Here is a 24,891-nt window from a genome sequence, read left to right as displayed (position 1 = left end):
GCGAGCACAGAGAGAAAAATCTACATTTGTCAAGGTTAGATTGCTCATTTACGATAGAGTTGAACTGGTTTTGCAGGTGATTAGTTACAGAGGGCTCCCTAAACAATAAGGGTCACTTGGAGCACTGATGGAGATATTGACGAAACATTAACAGCGTTCATGCATAGCCATCTAGCAAAAGCCTGAGCCTTTCATCCAGAATGTACAAATCGAACCACACCCCTCTGTTCAATTAAGTTCTGTTTATTCAGTAGAACTGATCTGAATTCAATTTGGCTCCGTTCTGTACCTGGCTTAATGGCTTATCAATATCATTATGTCTTGTGCTCTTACAGATGGAGAGTGTTTTGAGTACAAGTGGATGAGCAGCACGTGGTCAGGCTCCTCTCGTGTCACCTGGTGTCAGCGCTCTGATGGACTCAACGTCACAGGTAGGCGGCACTACTAAACCTTCAATGGTGCCTTAATGCACTTCTTTCCATATGCCTTATTAGAGATTACATCAAAGACTAAAGATCTGACCAATCACATGTCATCTGATCCTTCTTTGGTGACCTTTGACCTACAGGGGGATGCCCCCCTATCAATCCTCCAGGGGACGACAACAGCTCCTGTGACCCGCCGTGTCAAATGCCATTGTCCTTCTGCACTGAGGTGAGCTGTTCACGGGTAGTCTTCTATGTTTAGTGAGAGTGGTTCAGATTAGGTTTGTGCTCTGAACGCGTTGCACTTCAGTCCATTCTAGCTTGCCCAGATAGTGACAAGCTGACAACCGTGGTTGTGTCTGAAAGCATTCATACCTGTCAAATCCTTGCTTCCTCCATCCTTGTCTCCTCAATTCCTTTCAAAGTGCATCAAAGGAGAGGATCCACGGTCCCTCCCTCTGACCTCCTCCTCCAATTAGCTTTGAAAGGAATTGAGGAAACAAGGACAGAGGAAGCAAGGATTCGACAGATAGTGACATATTCAGACACAGCAGTGAACAGTATTTGTGTAACACTGCCCTCTTCAGGCTGGCGTGTGTATGTGCGAGGAGGGCTACACAGAGGTGATGTCCTCCAGTGGCCAGCTGAACCACTGCACCCCCATACCCATTCTGGAGATCCCCACAGCCGGGGACAAGAAGACTGACGTGAAGACCAGCCGTGCCATCAACCCCACCCTGCCTGCCACCATACAGCCTGGACGCACCGGGCGCACCTGGTACCTGCAGCCCTTTGGACTAGGTGAACCAGCCATGTCACTAGTGTAGAAGTAGTGAACACACATTCAGTAACTTGTAGATGCAGAGTACAAAAAGTAAACCCATGAAAATTAGATGCTGCGGGGGGGAATTATTTCTTACAGACGCAGCTACGTCGACCACAGTAAATAGCATTTAAAGCTTTTGGTTTATGAGAGCTACATTTCTGCACACACTTCTGACAATAGCAAATATAGCAAGAATGTGAAGTGATGGGAGGACCATTTTGGATCAGAGGAAAATGTTTCTCTGCTACTCTTTCATCATTGCTAAATAAGTGCAGGAAATAAAAAGGAAGCACATGGCTGACGATTTGTTAGACGCTGCAACAGGATTGCAGCCAATACAGGCAATACTATGTATTATGCTAATGTCCTGTACGCTCTTAGCAAATTTGCTTGGTTAATTTCCGTTATTTCCGGGTTAGAGTGCTGCATGTCACTGAGGCAGTAAGTGGCACTTGGGCTCTTTCCATTTTTCAACAGGTTGAGACTGTCTAGACATGTCCTCCAAAGCACAATTCAGATCAACATTTTCAAAGACAGAAACGAATGGAAACTAGACCCAGTCAGCCGCGTAGCCAGCTGAACTGACAGCTCTCCCTCCTCCACAGATGGCAAGTTGAAGATGTGGGTGTATGGTGTAGCAGCGGGAGCCCTGGTACTGCTCATGTTCATAGTGTCTCTGATATACCTAGCTTGGTGAGTCCGCTCTGATCTTGTCCTTTTTTACTCATCCATCCCTTCATCATTCATTAAAAAATCCCCGTAGTGATTTGTTTTGGTTTCGATTTGAGATGTTTTAGATGTCATTCAGTCATTAGTCCGTTCACCCCCCCATCTTTTGGTGTATTTATTGTTTTGTTGTTGTTTGTTTTGTTTTCTTCATGCCATCTGTCGCCAGCAGCAGGTACAGCGTCCTCCGCCGCCATCTTCAGGCCACCGAGTCCAACGCCAATGGGGCGGTGGTCTGGATGGGCCAAAATGTACATGAGCTGACTTATACGTGCCCCGATTGCCAAGAGTTGGGTCAAAGCAGTGGCCAAAGCAGTGGCCAAAGCAGTGGCCAAAGCAATGGCCAAAGCAGTGGCCAAAGCAGCAGCCAGGGCAGCAGCTAAAGAGTAGCTGTAGTGCCAATCGTTGACCCCTGACCTCTGACCCCTCCACCAGTGTCAAATGACATGTCCCGCTTGACCAGCTGTGTGAAGTTGCTGGTGCAGGTGAGGTCCCAGGAAATAACCTTCTAGGGGTCCCTCGTACTGTAGGTGGTAGGCTCCAGATAGACCCTGGTCGTAGGAAGTCCTCCGACTTTAGGATGACCTTACCTTCACCAAATCATTAACCTAAACCATTAGGGCAGTGGTCTCCAGACCCTAACACACCCAATTACTGATCAACGACTCAAGATGAAGATGAGTTAACTCAGAAGTGTTAGTGTTGGCCTGGAACAAAATATGTGACCAGGGTTAAGTGACTACTAATGTGACTACCGTTGACTGATTTGGTCTCCAGAGTGACGAAGCAGTCTAAGGCACTGCATCTCAGCGCAAGAGGTGTCACTATAGTACCTGGTTCGCAAAAAGGCTGTATCACATCCGGCCATGATTGGGAGTTCCATAGGGCGCGCACAATTGGCACAGCGTCGTCTGGATTTGGCCGGTGTAGGCCGCCATTGTAAATAAGAATTTGTTCTTAACTGACTTGCCTAGTTAAATAAAGGTTAAATAAAATAAATAAAAAATACAAATTCAACCCCATTAAGACTCATTCAGGCCTTTTCCTGTAGACTAATTTGTTTTCCTGACTGTAAAATGTCACAATGATGGTGCCATACTGCCCTCTGGTTGCCATGATAGACAGCTACTATATTTTAGAGCAGGAGCAACATTCCTCTGCTTTTATCAAATCCCCTCTGCCATCTCATCCCTGTTAATCCTCTTTTTACCATACATTGTCACACACATGTATTATGTTGCTCACGTTTGTTATGCACGGAACACCAGTTGTTGAGGATGATCAAGTTCATACCACCATCAAGGAATATGGACACATGCAGTAGAAGTAAGCATTTATACATGCATCTTTATGAGGAATTAATGATTGCAGGACAACAATAATGCTTCTCTTTTCCTAGGATGGTGGCCTTTGCTAAATAGCTCTGTAATATTCTTGCACTGTCATAACCTATAGAAAAGGTACTTTATAGCTCCGAGCCATAGAAGTCAAGTGAAGCATGGCCACAGTCATTAATGCAAATGGACATACTAATACCTTTAACTAGCTTTTTATCGTTTTAATATGCCCATGTCTTCCCGAAATGTCAGTTTCATAGAGATATCGTTCATTTGGAACAAACGCAGTGATATGTTATAACTGACATAATAGTATGCCACTTTCTAGTGCTGCTGGTGTTTTACTTGCACTGTAGTGTACAGATTGTAAGGCAGGGTAACATGGCGTCTACTCTTCCTCTTAGCAAAAAGCCAAAGAAACCAAAGAGACAGAGGCAGATGAACAACCGACTGAAACCTCTCACCCTAGCCTATGACGGGGACGCTGACATGTAGGACTCTGGGATAGCCTAGTCCTCCAGAGACCTGCCTCACCTGCCGTAAAAACAAGGAGACATATCCCATCATAGCAAGGACAGGGGTGTTTTCATCTGCAGATCAGAAGAAGAAGACCAACGGCCATCTTGAATCCATTTTGGGTCCTCATGAGTTAAATGGAAATTGGAATTGAGGAAAGATTTCTCCACTTAGAGATATTTGGGTTTAGTCCATGCAGTTCTCCTTTTTCCTCCATTTTATTTTGTGATATTTCCTTAAGCAAACGCCTTCATGGCCTCCACTCACTATGAGGAAAATGCCTTTTTTTGGTTGCCCTTTTTGCTTTCAAATGGAAGAGCTGCTGCGAAGAGACAAACTTTTTTTTCTCCTTGAACACAAACAGCACAAGCTCATTTCTTTGCTGTGTTTTCTGCTCGTCCCTGAAACGTTGAGTAGCTGGAGGCTTAGGATGCACTGGCGGTTCGCACGTTGCCAAAAGTCACCGCAGGGAAGGGGAGGAAAATCTCCATGAAAAGGCTTGGATTCCTTTCCTTTCTGGGTTTTGACTGAAATCTCCTTCTTCGGTCGCAAACAAAGAGATACTTTTGGTTTCCGGTTGATTCCTAGGCAGTGGACTATCTTGGAGAATAAACATGTACAGACAGAGAACACAAGATGAGAAACCATCCCTGGTTACTGGATCTATTGCCTGTCTCTCTTTTGCTTTGTTTCAGGAACTATTATTGCACTACGTTAGTGCAGCATGATATGCACATGATGACTTATATGTTGCATTGCCATAGAACATTGCCTCTCTTAAGACAGATATGCAGTTGGAAATCAAATGTGAAAATAATAGGCATTTTCAAGACCATGGATACATGAAAACTGGAGATGATATCCGCGTTCTATAACACAGGAGGTGTGAATCAATAGTAAATATGTATAGATTTTAGTTTGCCACAACTCGTTTTGTTTTTGGTCCAGTATCTTTTGTGTTCTAAATACTGTAGTTTGTTTGGTATTGTCCCCTCTCTATGCCCGAAAGAAATCGAATAGACTACATTAAATGAGGACCATTGATTCTGTTCTTGCTTACAATGAGATATTTCCAATGGTTGAAATGTGGTAAATATGAAACATAGCCCATATGTACATGGAAGATAAATGGGCAAATGGATTTTCTTATTTTTTAGATAACTTGTTTTGCAAAAAACAAAACACTTCTAAAGCTAAAAACGATGTGTGTGACTGCTATTGTATTTTTTACTTCTAATGTCACGCAAACCTAACTTCTGCCTTATTGTCAATGATCAACTATCTACAGTACCATATACATTCATGAAACCAACATATTTAATAATGGGTGCAGCACAGGTTTAAACTGTATGTCATTGATTCATGTGATGAATGGTTGATGAATTTGGTGATTGATGAATTTAGACGGAAGTTAAACAGTACCATTTTGTTGGACAAAGGCTCTAGGAACACTACAGTTGTTTTCAGTTCTGACTTAAGACTATGGAAATGTCCTTTTTCACAATGACCCATATCATAGTGCCCTTAGACATATGCTAATGATGCAGTTCGTTCTCTCGGCGTACAATATTACATCATATATTCTGTATATATCGAGGTCCATCTAAGCAGCCGTCATTACAGTATATGAATACAGAGGAAATATGGTGCCGCTGTTCTACAGTGGCAGAATTCGACCACTCTGCCTGAGAGTAAGAAGAACAGCTGATGAGGAGAATGTTTACTTTGTTGTTAGTTTTCCTTGTAAATAATAACATTTTTTTTATTTTTTTGAAAAAAAGGTCAACTTATGTGAACATTTATTTTGTATTGCACAGAAATGTTTAGTTTGAATATTGCAATGTGGGTGTATGATATTACTGATGGGGGGTTCTCTTGGAGCAAGTTGTGTGTTGTAAAAAAAGACAAGACTCCGTCGTTTTGTAAAGATTGTTTATATATGTATCGGAAGTATTACTAAAAATAAATGAAGAAAATGTTATAAACATACTAAGTTACAGTGAAAATGTTGATTGATGCCTTTCTGGTGTGTACTGTCATTATGTTAGATGTACCACTAGATGTCTCTCTAGACACAAATGAAAAGTTATACTGCAAGGCTCTCTTGCAGTCTCCTTTCCAACTCTCTCTCCTACCCCCTCTCTCTCACCTCTTCCTGCCTCTCGCTATCCCTTCCTCACTCTCCTCTCTCTCTCTCTCTTTCTCTCTCTCTTCTACCCCCTCTCTCTCCCTCTTCCTGCCTCTCTCTATCCCTTCCTCACTCTCTCTCTCTCTCTCTCTCTTCTCTCTCTCTCTTTCTCTCTCTCTTCCCCCCTTTCTCTCCCTCTTCCTGCCTCTCTCTATCCCTTCCTCGCTCTCCTCTCTCTCTCTCTCTCTCTCTCTCTCTCTCTCTCTGTCTCTCTCTCTTCTACCCCCTCTCGCTCCCTCTTCCTGCCTCTCTCTATCCCTTCCTCGCTCTCCTCTCTCTCTCTCTCGGTCTCTCCCTCTTCCTGACTCTATCACTCCCTCCCTCGCTCTCCTTTCTCTGTCTTTCTCTAGCTCGGTTTCTCCCTCTTCCTCACTCTCTCTCCCCCTCTTCCTCGCCTCTGTCTCTCCCTCTTCCTGCCTCTCTCTCTCTCTACCTCTCTCTCTCTACCTCTCTCTCTCTACCTCTCTCTCTCTCTCTCTACCCCTCTCTCTCTCCCTCTCCCTCTTCCTATCTCTCTCTATCCCTCTCTCTCTCTTTGCCTCTTTCTCTCTTCTCTTTCTCTCGCTCTATAAAACATCACATCACACTGACAATCAGACCTACAAGCACTACCATTCACGCAACACCGCCACTAATCCTACCACAAAGAACGTATCATTCATATCTTCCAATAGACAAAACATAGACAGAGCATTTGATTTTCAGCCCTCAGTCAATCTGAAGATTGATCCCTGCTATTTGCTCCAGGGTCTTTTTCATGTTTCCTTTTGTCATTTATCTCTAGTTGTGGCATTTTTACCTAGTCAATTCGATTTTTTTCAAGAAAGGGTTTTGCGTATAGGTTGGCATGAAAAGTGAAGGACTACCAAGAGGAATGAAGTCCACATGTTGGTGCATTGTTCTCCTGTCACTCATTTCTATGGTAAGTTGAGCTTTTGTTGTAAATTCTCTAGTAAAAATATATTTTTCCATCTATTGAAATCTTGAGTTCAAAGCTACCAGCTAAATGTACAGATGTTGTCTGTGCCATAGGATTTTTCCAAAGATCTTTTGACTCACAAGTGTTTGGTAAATGTATATGCTGCATACATATTTTGAGTATACTTTTCAGCACCTTGGAGAGCACCAGTCTGTGATTTTACTCTTAAAGGGAAATGTCACCGTAATTCAACTTCATATTCATCATCTCCAGCAACCCCCAACATCAACATATGTGAAAATTGCACGTTTCTATGTTTTGTAGTAAAGAAAATAGAGGAAGAAAAGTATTTCCAATGACATCGTCAACCAATTAGTAGACAATTAGTAGGCAATGCATATTAACAATTGGTTAAAATCACACGATGCACACCGACGATGTCATTGGAAACACTTATCTTCCTTTATCTTTTTTTACTACAAAACATAGAAACGCGCCATTTTCGCATATGTTGATGTTGGGATGGTGCTGGAGATGAGGAATATGAAGTTGAACAACTGTGAAATTTCCCTTTACATCTTTGACTCATCTATTGTTTTAATAGATGTGTTATTGTGTTGTGTGCAGAGGGAAACATTTTGTCATTCCCATTGCGATGGTTGTAGATCTAATTTGAATCAATCAACTCAGATTACTCTCCCATTTGAGTCACTCCATTCCGTTGAAAAGTACTCGCGCTTGACCTTTCACCTTTTGATAAGCTTGACATAATATCTTTATTGTTATGCCACAGTTTCTGACATCCCAATTTTGTTAATCGTCTGGTACATAGTAACCCTGCGTGAGGTAAATCTGTCAACAGGCAAGCAAGAGAAACAGGCCCAAATTGTCTCTTACACATTATTTGAACTTAATCCCACAAAGTTGACTAATCTTCAATAGTTACACTGGGTTATCAGCACTTAATTTGCATAGTGATTGAAATAAGTCAATTAATAATAATTGTTTCTACGACTTAACTCCCATTATCGAATTTAATTCGCAGTCTTGAAAATGATGAACTCAATTTCACACTTGACTAGGCTCACTAATCATTTTATCCCCTGAACTAATGAAGCATTGTCTTTTTTAAGGAACACTTTTATTCAGTTGATTATGATGCAATTATATTAAACTAATACTATATTACTGTAAAATGTCATTACAGTACTGTAAACATGAAGTGTTGGATGTATAGAAAGTGTTTACTCTCAACTGTACCACTTGATGTGGATGTTTTCCCAGGCTTCGCCTCCAAATTGCTTCGCCATGCTTTAATGGGGTGCTCATAATTGTTTTGTGCTCGGCGCATCCTAAACTCTAGCCTCGAGCTCCTTCGACAGATTGACAGACCCATGGGAACCTCGCAAACTTATTTCGGATGCCTTTGAACCAACTCGTGTGTGAAATAAAATGATTATGTATTTATCCTCTGGGTGAGTTGGAGAAACTAGTGGCATTTTTTTTGTTGTTGCCACGATCATACCCTCAGTCCAACTGCTGACCGTTTTGATCCTCTACAGACCTCATGGCGATAATACCGCCCTATGTTTGCTATGTTTGATAGTCTACCATTCTATTTCACACCTATTTGAAATGCCTCACTCTAAAGCCCATAATCTTTGACACCCTCAGGTAACAGTTGGGGTAACATGGAGACCGAGCTTTCTGGTGATTTCATGCTGATCTCTGTTCATCTCTGAGAATGCTATAGCTGATCCATGAAAACATCAGAGAAAGAAAATCCTACATTTTCCAAGATCAATTTGGATATCAGTACAATCAAACGATCCCTTAAAAAAGTGATGGCCAGCTCCCCCAGGAGAGCTACTGATTAGTAGAATCAAGTGTTAGATTAGGGCTAGAACAAAACCCTGTGGGGAGTAGCTCTCCAGGAGAAGAGTAGGCCACATCTGCCCTAAAACATATCCCTGGAGATGTGTACAGTTTACTGCGCTTAGATCCAATTCCATTCTGCTCACTGAACGATGGAATCATGTCCCTGCGGACCATTCTGAATGGTTATGATTGACCAGTGCTGTAAGGTGCTCTCTGAGATTCATTTAGGCACATATGGTAGCTGAGAGTTGAAAGGGACCTCGAGTATGTCATGTCAGTGAAGATCCTTTATATGCTAAATAGAATGGGTGGATTGGCCATGATTCTTGGATGTATATTGATTCATCAACATGGTGCAATTTTGTTTCACTAGAACACAAAATCCTGAGCCAAGTTATGGTAAACAAAACACTCCAACTACCTAAACAAGATTGACTACATTTTGCTTTGAATAAGAATAGAGATAGCTGGTTCCAACCATTCCAGCTCTAATGACTGTTTAAACAGGAAGTGTCAGCTAATCACAGCACCCAGAATTAACTTAATTTAGTTGCTAAAATGGTAACAGTCTGTTAGAAGAGACAAGTCTTCCCCAGAAACTCCCCTAAGAGTTCCAGCTGCAGTACCATTTCAGTGAATGAAAGCTCACACGTTTAATAGTCTCTCCAAGGTGTTTTTTTAGCTAGCAAGGTTGTCTTATCAGAACAAGACATTGTTGCTATATTGGGATTTTAACCTATAGCATATCCTCCTTATCTTAAGGGAAGCTACTGTACAGTACCAGACTGTATCTTCCTCTCTCTAGGGAAAGGATGCCTTAATAACAGGAAGAGATAGCATTCAGGTTCATCCATCTACTGTGTTTACCACATTATGTCTATGGGTATTTTCAATAGGACTCGCTAGGGTATTTCCAATAAGGTTTTAACAGGGTGTCCTCCATGATAAAATCATCCCAGCATTTGTGTAATCATGTGCAGGAATTCTGGTTTGTTTGAGGCCACAGGTAAGATTGACAAAAAGTGAGATTTAGAACTGGCTGATGAGCAATGCCTCACATTTTTCAAATTCACCCCAGTACAGCTGTTGGTGACAACCTGTTTCTCCACCTCCATTTAACACCAGCGAAACATTTTTTAATTTTCTGTCTTCTCCGTCTCACATGCTCTCAAACAGAGCGAGGTAAGCTTGGCCTTTTCCCCTGTTTCCTCAGGCAAGGCTGCCTTGATGTAAATGTTGGTTTAGTCAGGAGTGCCTCGATTTGCCTAATCTCTGTCGTGTGGATTACAGGTTGGTTATAATCCGGGAATTGGGGTCTCTGTGAATGTGACATGGAGCCCTCTAATCCCGACCATGACAGTTTGCACAGGCTGGCAGGTGCTTCAGATGAAAGCTAATTGGATGTCAGTGTTGAACCCAGTATAATAACCCTCATGACAAGACAGTAAAGACCAAGCTAACTCTCAAGAAAATGTTGTGAATATAAGATGTATCCTATACAGTGTAATTGTGCATATGATTGCTTAGGAGAAACATGTCTGAATCAACTAAATGGGATATATGTTGTGAGATCCTTAAAGGGAAAACTAAATATTTTATTTTCCAGGTCGCCCTCGCGAAATAAGCTTTTAACCTTGAGTCTTTCTCCTGGTTAAATAAAGGTTAAATGAGAGAGAGAAAATAATGGTTGTCTGTCCTTCCAAGTAGGGAGAATCCATTGAGATTAAGCTTCAGTCATTTAGCAGCACAGGTAATTACAGCTCTATGAAAGCTATTTTTCATTTGGTCATTGGAGACCCCACTGCTAATGAATCAGGAAAGAGAAAGCCTTGGGAAATAAATGGGGCTTATTTGAATTATGGGTCATACTTCCTATTCAGTGGAACTGAAGCACTCAACCGTTCCTATTTCTTTTCAGATGGAGAACGCAAATGTATAAGTTAAGCGACATTGCAGCGACATTTCCTTAGTGCAAAATAATTGTGCAAAGTGCAAAAAATACCAATTATTTAACCAGAGTTTAGTCAACTGTCCCCTTTATAACTCACATTGCTGAAGAAAAGTTTCAAATTAAATCAAGATGGCAGATTATAATTAGGTTTTTGCACAATTTCTTTCATAGTTTTCATGTTCAATGTATGAAGTCATATTTGGTCCAAAACAAAGATGAGATTGAAATTAGGCTTGAGCACCACAAATGACCTTTTTCAAATGAAGTATGCTACGTCCAAATCCAACATGCATTCACACTAGAACTGTCGCAATATACAGACTACCATACCGCAATGTCATCCATTCAACTTTCTGAAAGAGAGACCTTATTCTCCTAGTATTGATCTGAGGTAAAGGTACAAGATGTAAGACTTTGCCCAGATAGATCTGCTGTCACGTTCCACAGATGGGGTTAGGCCATCACTGTCACCATTCTTCGTGAAGTGCAGTGGGAATCTTAGCCCTGTCATCTGTATTATTATGAGGGCCGGAGTAAAGGAATCATCAATCAACCGTTCAGGATACATTCAGCGGGTAATCGTCTGGTGTTGCGTCACGTCTGTAGGCTACTGAATAAACGCTTCAGCCATCTATATGTATGGCAGGATTGGAATAGCTTTACTCTTGATAAAGGGCACTGTGTTCATACGAGCCAATTGTGTCATGCACTGAATTTGTCTCATATTCTTTCTATATCCATTAGTCACGACCTTCAGCATCACTGAATTTCAAATGGGAATTGACTTTATTGCCATTTCAGACAGACAGTTCATGTTTGATCTATTGGTATAAAACAAAACAATGGCATATCAAGGACATATCACTTTTTATCCTACACAGCAGGCTTATTTGTTTAATGGTTTGTGCCTGTTGTGTTTCATCATTGAAATAGGATTGCAATGTCTCTTTGTTTTCCACAGGTTACAAGTGCCCATTCATCTGCATCTGGAAGTTCAGACGTTCTGAAGTCAGAGAGACCAAAGTCAAGAGCTAAGGACCTCTGGACAACAGACACCAGCAAGGACGTATCCATCAGTCATCTGCTCTCTCAGACCTTTTATGACAAGAATCTGTCTGGCCTGGATCTGAACTATGACAAGTTGGAACCGTACTCTAAACAGGAGCTCTGGGACTGGCTCCACAACACCTCTAGCCTTCATGACCCACGCTCCCGATCCAAGAGGAGACCCATCGTCAAGACAGGAAAGTTCAAGAAGATGTTCGGCTGGGGGGATTTCCACTCCAACATCAAGACAGTGAAGCTCAACCTGCTGATCACCGGGAAGATCGTAGACCACGGCAACGGCACGTTCAGCGTCTACTTCCGCCACAACGCTACGGGCCAGGGCAACGTGTCGGTGGGGCTGGTGCCGCCCACCAAGGCCGTGGAGTTCCAGCTGCAGCAGTCGACGGTCCTTGAGCCCAAAGACACCAAGCTGTTCAACTGCAGGGTGGAGTACGAGAAGGTGGAGAAGGGCACCAGGAAGTCGCTGTGTTCCCACGACCCCTCGCAGAGCTGCCCTCAGGAGCAGACCCAGAGCCATGTGTCCTGGCTGTGCTCCAAGCCCTTCAAAGTCATCTGCATCTACATCTCCTTCTACAGCACCGACTACAAGCTGGTGCAGAAAGTGTGTCCAGATTACAACTACCACAGCGATACTCCCTACCTCCCCACCGGGTGATTGGCTGAGCGGCTAAGGGAAAGGAACAGAGACAGACAGGGCATTCGCTCCTGAGAGGTGTCAGTTGATTTGAGCTAGGCTGGCACGGCCCTCAATAGAACAGGGGAGGATGCTTTACTGTCGGAACGGAACTGTTAAAAGGTATTATTAAAGCCAATGAATCCCTGCTGCTTGTGAGATCGCAACACTGAGCAGACCTTCCCTATGGCCATTGTAAGAGCAATTAGTACGCAACATTTCCTGGCTTGGCATACTTTTTACTCATGTATTTTGACCCTCTGCAGTAGCTATAAGAAAGTGCTCAGCCGGAGCCTTCTCTGAAGATTTGTCATTTATGTAAATAATAACTGATAAAGCCCACTTTATTCTATTAGAAACAGTTTCGATCTTCTAATTGTGTGTTGATGGAATAGCATTTTGAATTTTCCTTCTCTCTCACTGTCCATTTCTGTTTGTCACCGGTGATTACAAAGCGGAAATTAAGTAGGTAGATGCCGACTTACTGCGAAGGAAAGTGTCAGAACGCATTAAGACGTGCCATCTATATCGTTGTGTGTTTGTATCTGTATGACAGCCAGAAATACAGATCCTTTCAGAATTGTTTCTTTTTCAGTCTCAGTGAATTATTAAAACATCAACATGGGGAAAATACACACTAAACAGCAGGCATCTAGAATCTAGGCTACATTTAATAAGAACAATTATATTAAAAAACATTTCCTACAGATTAACACTGAGTACACCTAACATTAGGAACACCTTCGTAATATTGATTTGCGCCCCCTTTTGCACTCAGAACAGCCTCAATTCTTCAGTGTGTGGACTCCACAAGGTGTCAACCAATTCCACAGGTATGCTGGCCCATGTTGACTCCAATGCTTCCCATAATTGTGTCAAGTTGGCTGGGTGTCCTTTGGATGGTGGACCATTGTTGATACACACAGGAAACTGTTGAGCATGAAAAAGCTAGCAGTGTTGCAGTTCTTGACACAAACAGGTGTGCCTGCCACCTCTGAATGGCACACATGCACAATCCATGTCTCAATTGTCTTAAGGCTTAAAAATCCTTATTTAACCTGTCTCCTTCCCTTCATCTACACTGATTGAAGTGGATTTAACCAATTCCATCAATAAGGGATCATAGCGTTCACCTGGATTCACCTAGTCTATATCATAGAAAGAGAAGGTGTTCTTAATGTGTTGTATACTCAGTGTACATTGTTGTTGGTAGATAACGAAGAAAATATTGTTAGCAATGGTTTTCAGCTCTGACATTGATGCCCTGTTTATAGCAATCTCTTGCCCTCAGTTATATCCTGTCCGACACAAGTGAATGCAGAGTAAATCAGATCAACGGAGGACTTTCATTCATTATGGATCTAAGTGTATTTCAATATTTAAAAAAGAACCATTTATGTTTGCCCCATGAGGGAAAAAACACAGTAAAGAGTCCCCACTCTGTTCGCTATAAAACATTAAATCAAGGAAATCAAAGGAAGTTACAGCATAAAATGTGCTGCTTGCCAGAGGACATGTATTAAACTGCAGAGGCATCTCTCCACACATGATGACAACCACTTCTGACATCAATAACGCAAATTCTGGATGATGATGAAGGAATTAACACAATACGATAATGATACAGGATATTCTATTTGGCCGTTGAGCTTTCATTATGCAAATGTGATGCTTGTAGCTGATTGCGAAACATCTCTGAGAACCATCACTGTGATTGTCATCCCTGTGTGAGAGAATAATGTCTGGGAATTACACTGACACACAATGGGAATGGAAACCCTTTTATGAGGTTGATAGGCACCTTGAGGTATCGTTTTTTTTATGCGGTTTGCATTGTACATCTAACTAGTCAACTATTACAAGGTCTTTAGTACTGTACACTTGCACACAGACTCGTTTGTTGTTGACACAACTGAAACATGGAATGGAAGATTTGACAAGGTACTTTATAAGAAATAGGATTTGTTTCCTGTGAAGAGAGGGGCCTATTTGATAAGAGAGTGTGAACAGGGATTTATGATGTGAATGAACAAAGCTGACAGAAATAAACGTTAACATTTGACTCGTAAATTGAGAGCAGTTATCTGTCATGGCTACTGGATGACAAATGTTTCAGATTATATTATTTGAGTGGGTCTTCCATTTTTATAAAGAGTCATTTTCTGTATAAGTTCAGTTAAATATGTTGCCAACCTGGACACTCGTCTTCATTTTATGTAATACATTATACTTGATTTATGGCTAATTATTATTTCTTTGAAATACATATATGAATTCAACTGCACTCTTTTATGATGGGCCATGTCCGATAGTTGCACTTGCTTCTGAGTCTAAGCTCTATCTGGTACCATTTCTATGAATGAAACCCTCCATCTATAATATACTACTGCATGATTAACACAAGGCTTTCAATGAGTGAATTATCCCCCATCCCAGATCCAGTCCGTTGGTGCAGTTGTCCTGGGCCATAGCCATACACCAAGCCTCTGGTCTCCTCCTGCTCTCAGAGAACTTCCTGATTAATGTGGTCTGGGGAACTGTCACAAATGGCAGATAGAATCAGGGGATTTCTCCTTCAGACTCCCAACGACATCCAGCAGCTGCAGGAGTAAACAGATGACTAACCATTGGCCTTTTGGCAACCATTGGAGACTGGGAGGAGACCTGTAAACGTTGCCTTGACATTTAGGTGGATTAAAAAGTTATTGGGATACTGCTCTCCTGGTGTCGGGAGGTAGTTGGCTCCGTAATTAATTGTGTCTTGGTCCTTTTTCAAGAAGCTAAGCTAAAAGCATGGTAAGTATCATGCTTGTTGCAGTCCTTCACGTACTGTATGTAGGGCTAGGTACACTTGGTTAGCCTAGCTCTTTATCTGATATGACATCTATATTAGTGACCAAATAGCACATCACTCATAAACAGATAATCAGATGGGATGTCAAATGACTTATTTGAGTATGTGCAATTGGCATCTAATTCCAGAATAATTCATTATTGTCATTTCATATCTTATGTTATTGCATAATTCATGTGGTGTTTTGCTTTGAATCTGTGGTGTTAATTTCTGTGTGAAATACTGACGAATTAAAGCTCTAGCAGACAATGGCGTGTGGTTTTTGAATTACAAATGAATTGCTCTTGTCCAAACGCTATTACGATCCTGCAAATGAAAGCTCACTCATTGTGAGCGTCTCATATCAGGTAAAACTAGAGAGAATTAATTAAACTTTGTCATTTTAATTGCTTTAGTGACAGCTGTCCTTTGGTGATGGAGCTATCCTAATGCACATACTGTGGCTTGTCAATTACTTTCCCAGTGAATAGATTAAAAAGCCACAGAGGATAGGATCGTTTCATTACTCTGGATTAATGCCCCTGGGCAGAACTAGGTATGAACACTTCGCACCTAAATATGCTGCAAAATGAACACTACTATTTAGCCCATCTGAATAGAATGAATTGTGGCAACATGAAATTAAGTTTACGCTCTATTAATCCTGTCAAACTGCTCGTGCAGCAATATTTGACATGCTAAACTTTTGCCACTCAGTTCCAGGCAAATTGTTGCCATTTGGAGAAGGACATAATTCTATTCAACGTTCAACTGTACGAAGAGAATTCATATTTGACATCATTTGAGTGCAATCGCCCCACCATATGAACATCTGTCTGTGTTCCTCTCTGGAACAGAAGGCTTCCACACCTACACATTCTCACATTATATTCAGTAAGACAGTTTCTGAAGCCAGTTTTTTTACATGTTCATGTTGTCAGCTGGTACACTTTTCAAACTCTGTATGGATATTTCCAACAGCTTTCACTGTAACTCAGAGCAGGTCAACTATTACTCGACCTATTGTTTCAATAGAATAAAGAGAATCAAGCCAGGAATCAAATGTTCCATAGAGGGCTATCTAAAGGTGACTTGAGGAAGCGTTTTCAATTTAGCGTAATAGTTACACAGCTGGGTATACAATATTATATTACCACATTACGCTAAGTAGGGCTGAATCGTTCTGATGTAGCATCAATGGTAAGTGTGAAATTGTGTGATCTAAAGTATTGACGTTTTTACGTTAAGGATCCATTGGCTTCCGCAAATTACATGAGGCTTAAGGGGATTTACATGCCTCTCACACATTCCTCTACCCATCATCTGTGTTATCAAGCCCTCCAATCAGCAGGGACAATGTAGCTGTGTTGCCCTGCTATCGTTATGTATTGCCAGCGAGAGGAGAAGAGGCTGAACCCAGCTCCCATGTCTGAATATGTTTGGCCCCATTTCATTTACTGAAAAAACATGTCCAGACATGTAAATAAAAGTATTTATGATTCATGACCAGTTGATGTATAAAGTGCCATGTTTACTTTGAACTACTCTGCTGCTACCCCGCCTTGGATATTCTGGCAATGAAACAATCAGGGTCGGCATGTTTTTGAGCTGGGGGTTAGTTTTCAATTGATTTATATCTCTAGAACCACTCCTCCTACCTCTACCGCTAAAGGTGAGATGGAAAGGCAATGTTTGTGACAGAGATGAACTAGGTGCTACGCAGAGAGAGAGAGAGAGAGAGATGATGCACTTAAAAAAATGCATCACCATTAAATCAAGGCTCAACCTTGAATGAGTCAAACTCTGTGCCAACACAGTGACGTGAATTCTGCCCTCAGTGCCACATGCCAAACAGTGTGGGGATGGAACTAGCCAGACACTGGCATTAACAGATAGTACTTTACTTTCCCTGACAAAGGCTTATGCTATTTGTTGTACAGTGAAATTCAGAGAAACTACGACAAGACTTGATTCCAATGTCATTCGACCTATTAAAAGCAAATATTCTTGAGTAGTTTGAACATTAAGAGGGCTTGTCACATCTATTCCAAGAGTAACTGACAACCATTAACTGTTGCTAAGTAGGGGATCCAAAATACAATATCTCAATCTAACGCTCAAAATCAACACTTGGTGAAACACACAACATACACATCTCTGGTTGTGTGTGGCTGGGACTTGAAAGCCTGCTGAAAATGGGACCGTATTGCAGTGTAGTAAAGTGCATGGACAATTCCCATGAAGGGGAAGGGATTATGGATTTTGGCCTCTAAGCTGCCCGGATGCCCAGTGAGGATGTATCTGTACTACAGACTAATCTTCAAACACAAGCAGAAGAAGTGATGAATCATGACTGGGCACCGAGGAGTTCAGCTTGGAATCTGGATTGTGTTCTAGTGACAAACTGAGGAAAGGTAGAGAGAAACAGACACTACTTTGTAACAGAGACGGGCAGAGACGTTTAGGTTAAAAAAAAGGGTTTAACTGGTCATTACTCTAGAGAGAAAGACATGTTGGGAAAGCACTGGGTTTTGGCATAAAGCCTTTATTAGGTCTTCTCTCTCCATCTGTAAGAGTCGAGATACAAGGCTGGTAAAATGCACATAATCCTTATAAGAATGGTCAGGAGGAGTTTTGTGGTCAAGTATGCTGTGTAAAATATGGACCTAGGTTTTTATACATCTCGTTTGTATAATTTTAACCTGGTATAAAGCCTAGGTCCATCATGAGAAGGATTGAGAGTGGAATTTGTGACTCCCAACCTATGGATTAATAAAAACGACCAATCTACATGAACAATCTAGAATTGTTTCCCATCAAATCCAGACATAGCTTTACTGTACAGCAGATACAGAGATAAGAGCAGTGCATTATGGTTCTCAGTAAATGCCATGGTTCCTTATCATCAAGCTTAACTGGAGAGAAAAGTCAATTGGGCAATTGTTCGTGACCTATCAAGGCAGGAATAGTCCATTTGGGGGTCAGGGGATCCTGAGGAGTGGAAACCTCTATAGTGACAAACATCTTTTTTCATTTTCATGTTGACCCAGTGTACTGGGAAATAATACGCCGTTTGTTGATTGCAGACACAACCCAATTTGCTCAATTAGTCGTTAATTGTGACATTTGCTAATGTAGCAGAGACTGAGAGGGTAGAGGGAAGTATTTTAACAAAGAACAAGACTGTGACAAGGAAGACAAGATATTAATGGAGATTATCCTCAAGTGTGGGGACACAAGCTGCAGTAGGAGAATGGCACTTGTCAGACAGAAAGAAACAATCAGTTAGGTAGCCTCCGGTCTGATTGAGATCTTCATAAATTGATAACCTTTCTCTGTGAGTCTATCCTGATTGAATTGTATTGCCAACAAAAAACTATTTTAAGATGTTCCATTTTCTTGTGTCGCTTAAGTAGAACCAAATTGGTTTGATAAGATCCAGGACGTTGAGATAAGACCAGTTGGGGGAACAGATAAGGTGGAGGACATCAGTAAGTATGGAAATGATGGAGATCAAGATTCAAATGAGACACTACTACATTAGCCCTAGCCTGGCGTAGAGCCCTCCAGTGAAGTCAGAGGTCAAGATATGAACTTCTCAGAGAAAAGGCAAGTTTAAATGAAGTGGAAAGGAGACATGTTATGATTTGTGTGAAGAGTATGACAGAGTAGTGCTTTAGGTAGATTTGGTTCAGTGTTCGTAGATTATACTTTGCACAGATTCACATGACAAAATGTTTTTGCATATTTAATGAGAATGACCTCTACATAAATACAAATAAGTGATTAAACACATATAATTGTTATAAATTGTTATAAATCAAATAATTGATTGATTGATTTTATTTGCCATTTAAAAAAAACAATACACACAAAGATAGATTACATAGATATAGATACACACAAATATACATTAGATAGATATACACTACCGGTCATAAGTTTCAGAACACCTACTCATTCAAGGGTTTTTCTTTATTTTTTACTATTTCTACGTTGTAGAATAAATAGTGAAGACATAAAAACTATGAAATAACACACATGGAATCATGCAGTAACCAGGAGTGTTAAACTAATCAAAACATTATTTTATATTTGAGACTCTTCAAATAGCTACCCTTTGCCTTTATGACAGCTTTGCACACTCTTGGCATTCTCTCACCCAGTTTCATGAGGGAGTCACCTGGAATGCATTTCAATTAAAAGTTCATTTGTGGAAATTCTTTCCTTCTTAATGCGTTTGAGCCAATCAGTTGTGTTGTGCCAAGGTAGGGATGGTATACAGAAGATATCCCTATTAGGTAAAAGACCAAGTCCATATTATGGCAAGAACAGCTCAAATAAGCAAAGTGAAACGACAGTCCATCATTACTTTAAGACATGAAGGTCAGTCAATACGGAAAGTTTACATAACTTTGAAAGTTTTTTCAAGTGCATCGCAAAAAACATCAAGCGTTATGATGAAACTGGCTCTCATATGGACTGCCTCAGGAATGGAAGACCCAGACTTACCTCTGCTGCAGAGGATAAGTTCATTAGAGTTACCAGCCTCAAAATTGCAGCCAAAAAAAATCCTTCACTGAGTTTAAGTAACAGACACATCTCAACTTCAACTGTTCAGAGGAAACTGTGTGAATCAGGCCTTCATGGTTGATTTGCTGCAAAGAAACCACTACTAAAGGACACTAATAAGAAGAAGAGACTTGCTTGGGCCAAGAAACACAAGCAATGGACATTAGACCGGTGGAAATGTGTCCTTTGGTCTGGAGTCCAAATTGGAGATTTTTGGTTCCAAACGCAATGTCTTTGTGAGACGCGGTGTGGGTGGACGGATGATCTCTGGTTTGGGATGAGTCGGACCACTGAGTGAAGGAAAAGCAGCCAACAAGTGCTCAGCATATGTGGGAACTCCTTCAAGACTGTTGGAAAAGCATTCCAGATGAAGCTGGTTGAGAGAATACCAAGAGTGTGCAAAGCTGTCATCAAGGCAAAGTGTGGCTATTTGAAGAATCTCAAATCTCAAATATAAAAATATCATGTATAATATATAACAATATAGAACACTTTTTTCATGACTACATGATTCCATATGTGTAATTTCATAGTTTGAATGTCTTCACTATTATTCTACAACGTTGAAAATAGTACAAATAAAGAAAGACCCTTGAATGAGTAGGTGTTCTAAAACGTATTACCGGTAGTGTAGATTGTGGAAATTACAAAATTATGTTATAATGCTGTTATTGCATCAAATGGTTGTTTTATGCAACAGAATAAGGGGTTGTTAGAACACTCATCTGTGTGTGTTCTACTGAGGATGGGTGATACCGCATTCCAGAGCATGAGTTAATGTTTCTGTACTGGGGTACCAGGGGGAGATAGCTCCAGTATGGAGTTGGGGGGCCAGACACTGGTCTCTACACAATAAGAACTGTTTTTACAGCAGATACCATCTACTGTGAACAAAAAGTATCTTTCACACAAATCTTAACCTTGTGACCCATTCCATGCATCTGTTGTTTGTCATGTAGACTGAAGGAGGATGGACTTTGCTATAATAATACTGTGGCTCAAACCAGCTGGTTGAGTTCTCAGTGATCACCTCCAGGGGTGATTACCAACCAGCTCCATTACTGCACTAATAAATTATAAAGTTTGATTGTTTTGAAGAAATCTAAACGTTTATCCTTTTGATTACAATAATTCCACCACAAGATACACACAAAGATATATTGCATTGATATAGATACACACATTGATTAATTGCATAGATATAGATACACACAAAGATCCATTACATAGATATAGATACACACAAAGGTCCATTACATAGATATAGATACACACAAAGATACATTGCATAGATAGACATGAATAAAGGTTATTTGGTTCAGTCATCAGCCTTTTGGTAGGCCTATGATGTTGAAACTCACAATGATGATTCAACAACTTTTTATTCATTGTATCTTTATCATTGAATTGATGAGGCATCATCTCCATAATAGTATGCAATGTAAGGAACTATACTTGAATGGACTTCTGTCATGATGAGACATCTATAGGTCAGTGCTTCGATGGAAAGGGAGTGACAATTCTTTCTAATTTCCTTGATGTTTTGCTGCCATCCTATGGTCATAACTGTTACTGCAGCATATGTGATATTAATTTCCTTGATAGTCCATAGTTGGTCAATGTATGCTGATGGAAACCATGTCACTGCAGTACAGATGTTGCCTCTTACAAATGTGTCTTTATTATGAAAACATTATGCGCTAGTAATTCAAAGACACATTCTGTTACAATTGTATGCTCTCTCTCTCTCTCAAGTCAATGGGGCTTCTTTATTGGTTATGTATACATTGCCAGAGCAAGTGAAATAAACAATAAACACAAGTGAGAAGAAACTAATTTAACAACAAAAAACAATTAGAAATTAACAGTAAATTGCACTCAAAATAATTTCTAAAAGACAAATACATTTCAAGTGTTACATTATCAGCTATGCACAGAGTTTTTAACAATGTGCAAATAGTTGTAGTACGAATAGTGAGGCGGAGATAAATAAGTATTTACAATGTTGTTTGTGCTCCACTGGTTGCTCTTTTCTTATGGCAACTGGACACAAATCTTGCTGCTGTGATTGCACATTGCGATAGTTCACCTAATAGATATTGGGAGTTATAGTATATTATAGTCCTAAGTCTGCATGCATTGGTTGGGGTTTTGAGTTGTACACAAAGTATATTTTTACAGAATCAATTAGGTGTTTGTCCCATTTTGTGAATTATTGGTTGGTGAGTGGACCCCAGAACTTACAACCATAGAGGTATTCTATTTAAGTGATAATGCCCGAGAAGTCGGTGTTTGGAGGATATAATGGCACAAGTTTTGTTAGACCCGAAACAAAGTCGAGATTGAAGTATTTTTTGCCTGATCCTAATTGGGATGTTGAGTTTTATGTTCCTTTTGATGGCATAGAAGGCCCTTCTTGCCTTGTCTCTCAGATCGTTCACAGCCTTGTGGAAGTTACCTGTGGTGGTGATACATAGGCCAAGGTACAGTAGGTAAAATGATTTGTGTGCTAAAGGGCAACGGTGTCTAGATAGAATATGTATTTGTTGTCCTGGCAACTGGATCTTTTATGGAACACCATTCTTTTTGTCTTACTGACATTCACTGTCAGGGCCCTGGTCTGACAGAATCTGTGCAGCAGATCTAGGTGCTGCTGTAAGTCCTCCTTGGTTGGGGACAGAAGCACCAGATCATCAGCAAACATTTGATTTCCGAGTCCAGTAGAGTGAGGCCGGGTGCTGCAGACGGTTCTAGTGCCTTCGCCAATTTGTTGATATACTGTATATAGTATGTTGAAGAAAATGGAGCTCAAGCTGCAATCTTGTCTCACCCACAGCCCAGAGGAAAGAAATATGTGTGTTTATTGCCAATTTCAACTGTACGCTTGTTGTTTGTGCACATTGATTTTATAATGTCATATGTTTTTCCCCCAACACTGCTTTCCATCAATGTGTATAGCAGACCATCATGCCAAATTTTGTCAAAAGCTTTGTTGAAATCAACAAAGCATGAGAAGGCTTTTGTTTTGTTTGTTTGTCAATAAGTGTATGCGTGATTGGTTGTACGATATTTTGGTAAGAAGCCAATTTGACATTTGCTCAGAACATTGTTTTCAATGAGGAAATGTTGGAGTCGGCTGAGGATTTTTCCTGACACATATTCCACAGTAATTATTGGGGTCAAATTTGTCTCCACTTCTGTGGATTGAGGTGACCAGATGATCATTTTGAAGAGTTTAAGAATAGCCAATTTGAATTCATGGTCTGCATATTTTATTATTTCCTTTAGTATACCATCAACACCACAGGCCTTTTTGGGATGGAGGGTTTGTATTTTGTCCTGTAGCTCATGCAATGTAATTGGTGGTATTTAATAGCTGATTCTAAGTTTTCTAAATGATCATGTTTTTGTTCTTGGTTCTTTGTTATATGATGAAAAGGTTAGAGAAGTGGTTTTGGATAGATAGCTCTTTGTGTTGTTTGTTTAGTGTTCCCAGAAGTGATTTGATTCTATGCATTCTTCAATCACATTGAGCTGTTTTCTGACATGTTGTTCCTTATTTTTTCTTAGGGTACTTATGTACTGTTTCAGTGTTTCCCAGTAGTAAAGGCACAAGTTAAGGTTTTCTGGGTCTCTGTGTTTTTGGCTGGATAGGTTTCTAAAATTTTTTCCAAGGTTTTTGCATTCTTCATATCTCTCTCTCGCTCGCTCTCTCCCTCTCTTTCAAAGGGCTGTCCCTTGACTATATTTTGTATTTATTTGTTAATCAATTCATCATAAGGCCATAATGTCATATCCTACTGAGACCCAACAATTCATTTTTGTCCTCTCTAATGGACATTAATATTTGTTCCTTAGCTCTAAGGCCATACATGCCTTTGTGTTATGTCCTGGTTTACCTTTGAGAGGACATTTTAGGCTTTTCAATGATATCACATGTGTGGGGGTGTCACCTTGATCATTTCTTATTTCTTTCATCATTACGGCTACCATCACAATTAGCACACCTTATGGTAAGTGTTTGTAATTGTGTAATTACCTGGTGCTGTAATGCATCATTTGTCCTGAAATGAAGAAATGTCTTCTTAACTGCCATTTTTTCCTTAACTAGACTTAAGAAGAAAGTTAAGCAAAGTTGCTATTCCTCATTGGAAATGTTCTTAAGGTTTTTCATAAGTTTGTTCCTAAGAAAAAAGTTAAGAAATGCGATTCTTGAAAATAATGCTTTAGGATTTATTCTTGGAAAGGTACTTAACTTTAGGACAGCTAAACCCTTGTCTTGAGAAAAAATGGATACTTTTGTAAACATTAACGTTTTCTTGCACCACAGACACAGTTGGCTACCGGATATTTAAATACAGCCAGAAAACAAATTACACGTGCATTATCTAGCTACCTAGTCATTAACAATATATTACAATATTCTAGAAGTGTTAAATAGCTAGCGTTATCTCGTCAATTTGAGAAGAAGAACTTGGCTAACTTAGCTAACGATAACGTCGTTAGCTATGTTGTTGGCTATAATGAAACAATTATATTAATTTGGGGACAGGTCGAAAAGCATTAAACATTTATGGCAATTTAGCTAGTTAGCTTGCACTTGCTAGCTAATTTGTCCTATTTAGCTAGCTTGCTGTTGCTGTTGTCCTGGGATATAAACATTGAGTTGTTATTTTACCTGAAATGCACAAGGTTCTCTACTCCACCAATTAATCCACACATAAAGCAGTCAACCCAATCGTTTCTAGTAATCTCACTTTATATTGCGATTACCGCCACTGACCTCGTTCTCTTTCAGTCACCCATGTGAGTAAAACCAATGAGGAGATGGCATGTGGGTACCTGCTTCTATAAACCAATGAGGAGATGGGAGAGGCAGGACTTGCAGCGAGATCTGCATCAGAAATAGAACAGATTTATATTGCTCGTTGGCGTGCACCAGCAGTATGGGTGAAATAATTAAATAACATACATTTCTA

At 40.4% G+C, this 24,891-nt stretch overlaps 2 protein-coding genes across 2 annotated transcripts in view; both read left to right on the top strand.

The window, feature by feature from the left end:
• The window catches only part of LOC112223674 (thrombospondin type-1 domain-containing protein 7A-like), a 93,241-nt gene extending 87,428 nt beyond the window's left edge, over positions 1–5,813 (top strand). The window contains exons 24-28 of the mRNA XM_042311996.1: positions 336–431; positions 569–654; positions 1,013–1,226; positions 1,857–1,944; positions 3,719–5,813. Of these exons, the coding sequence (XP_042167930.1) occupies positions 336–431; positions 569–654; positions 1,013–1,226; positions 1,857–1,944; positions 3,719–3,809 (575 nt within the window). The 3' untranslated portion in view covers positions 3,810–5,813. The remainder of the gene's footprint in view (positions 1–335; positions 432–568; positions 655–1,012; positions 1,227–1,856; positions 1,945–3,718) is intronic.
• A 705-nt stretch (positions 5,814–6,518) lies between these two features.
• Positions 6,519–13,303, top strand: LOC112245004 (neurexophilin-1). The gene is made up of 2 exons (XM_024412940.1): positions 6,519–6,940; positions 11,728–13,303. Exons 1-2 carry the CDS (start codon positions 6,866–6,868, stop codon positions 12,487–12,489), a joined length of 837 nt encoding a protein of 278 aa, XP_024268708.1. The 5' UTR covers positions 6,519–6,865; the 3' UTR covers positions 12,490–13,303.
• The last annotated feature ends 11,588 nt before the right edge of the window (positions 13,304–24,891 follow it).

Source organism: Oncorhynchus tshawytscha, linkage group LG03 (genome assembly GCF_018296145.1).
Source record: "Oncorhynchus tshawytscha isolate Ot180627B linkage group LG03, Otsh_v2.0, whole genome shotgun sequence".
Classification (NCBI taxonomy): Eukaryota; Metazoa; Chordata; class Actinopteri; order Salmoniformes; family Salmonidae; genus Oncorhynchus; species Oncorhynchus tshawytscha.
The sequence above is the reverse complement of the archived record's forward strand: the minus strand, read 5'-3'. Positions and strand labels throughout refer to the sequence as shown.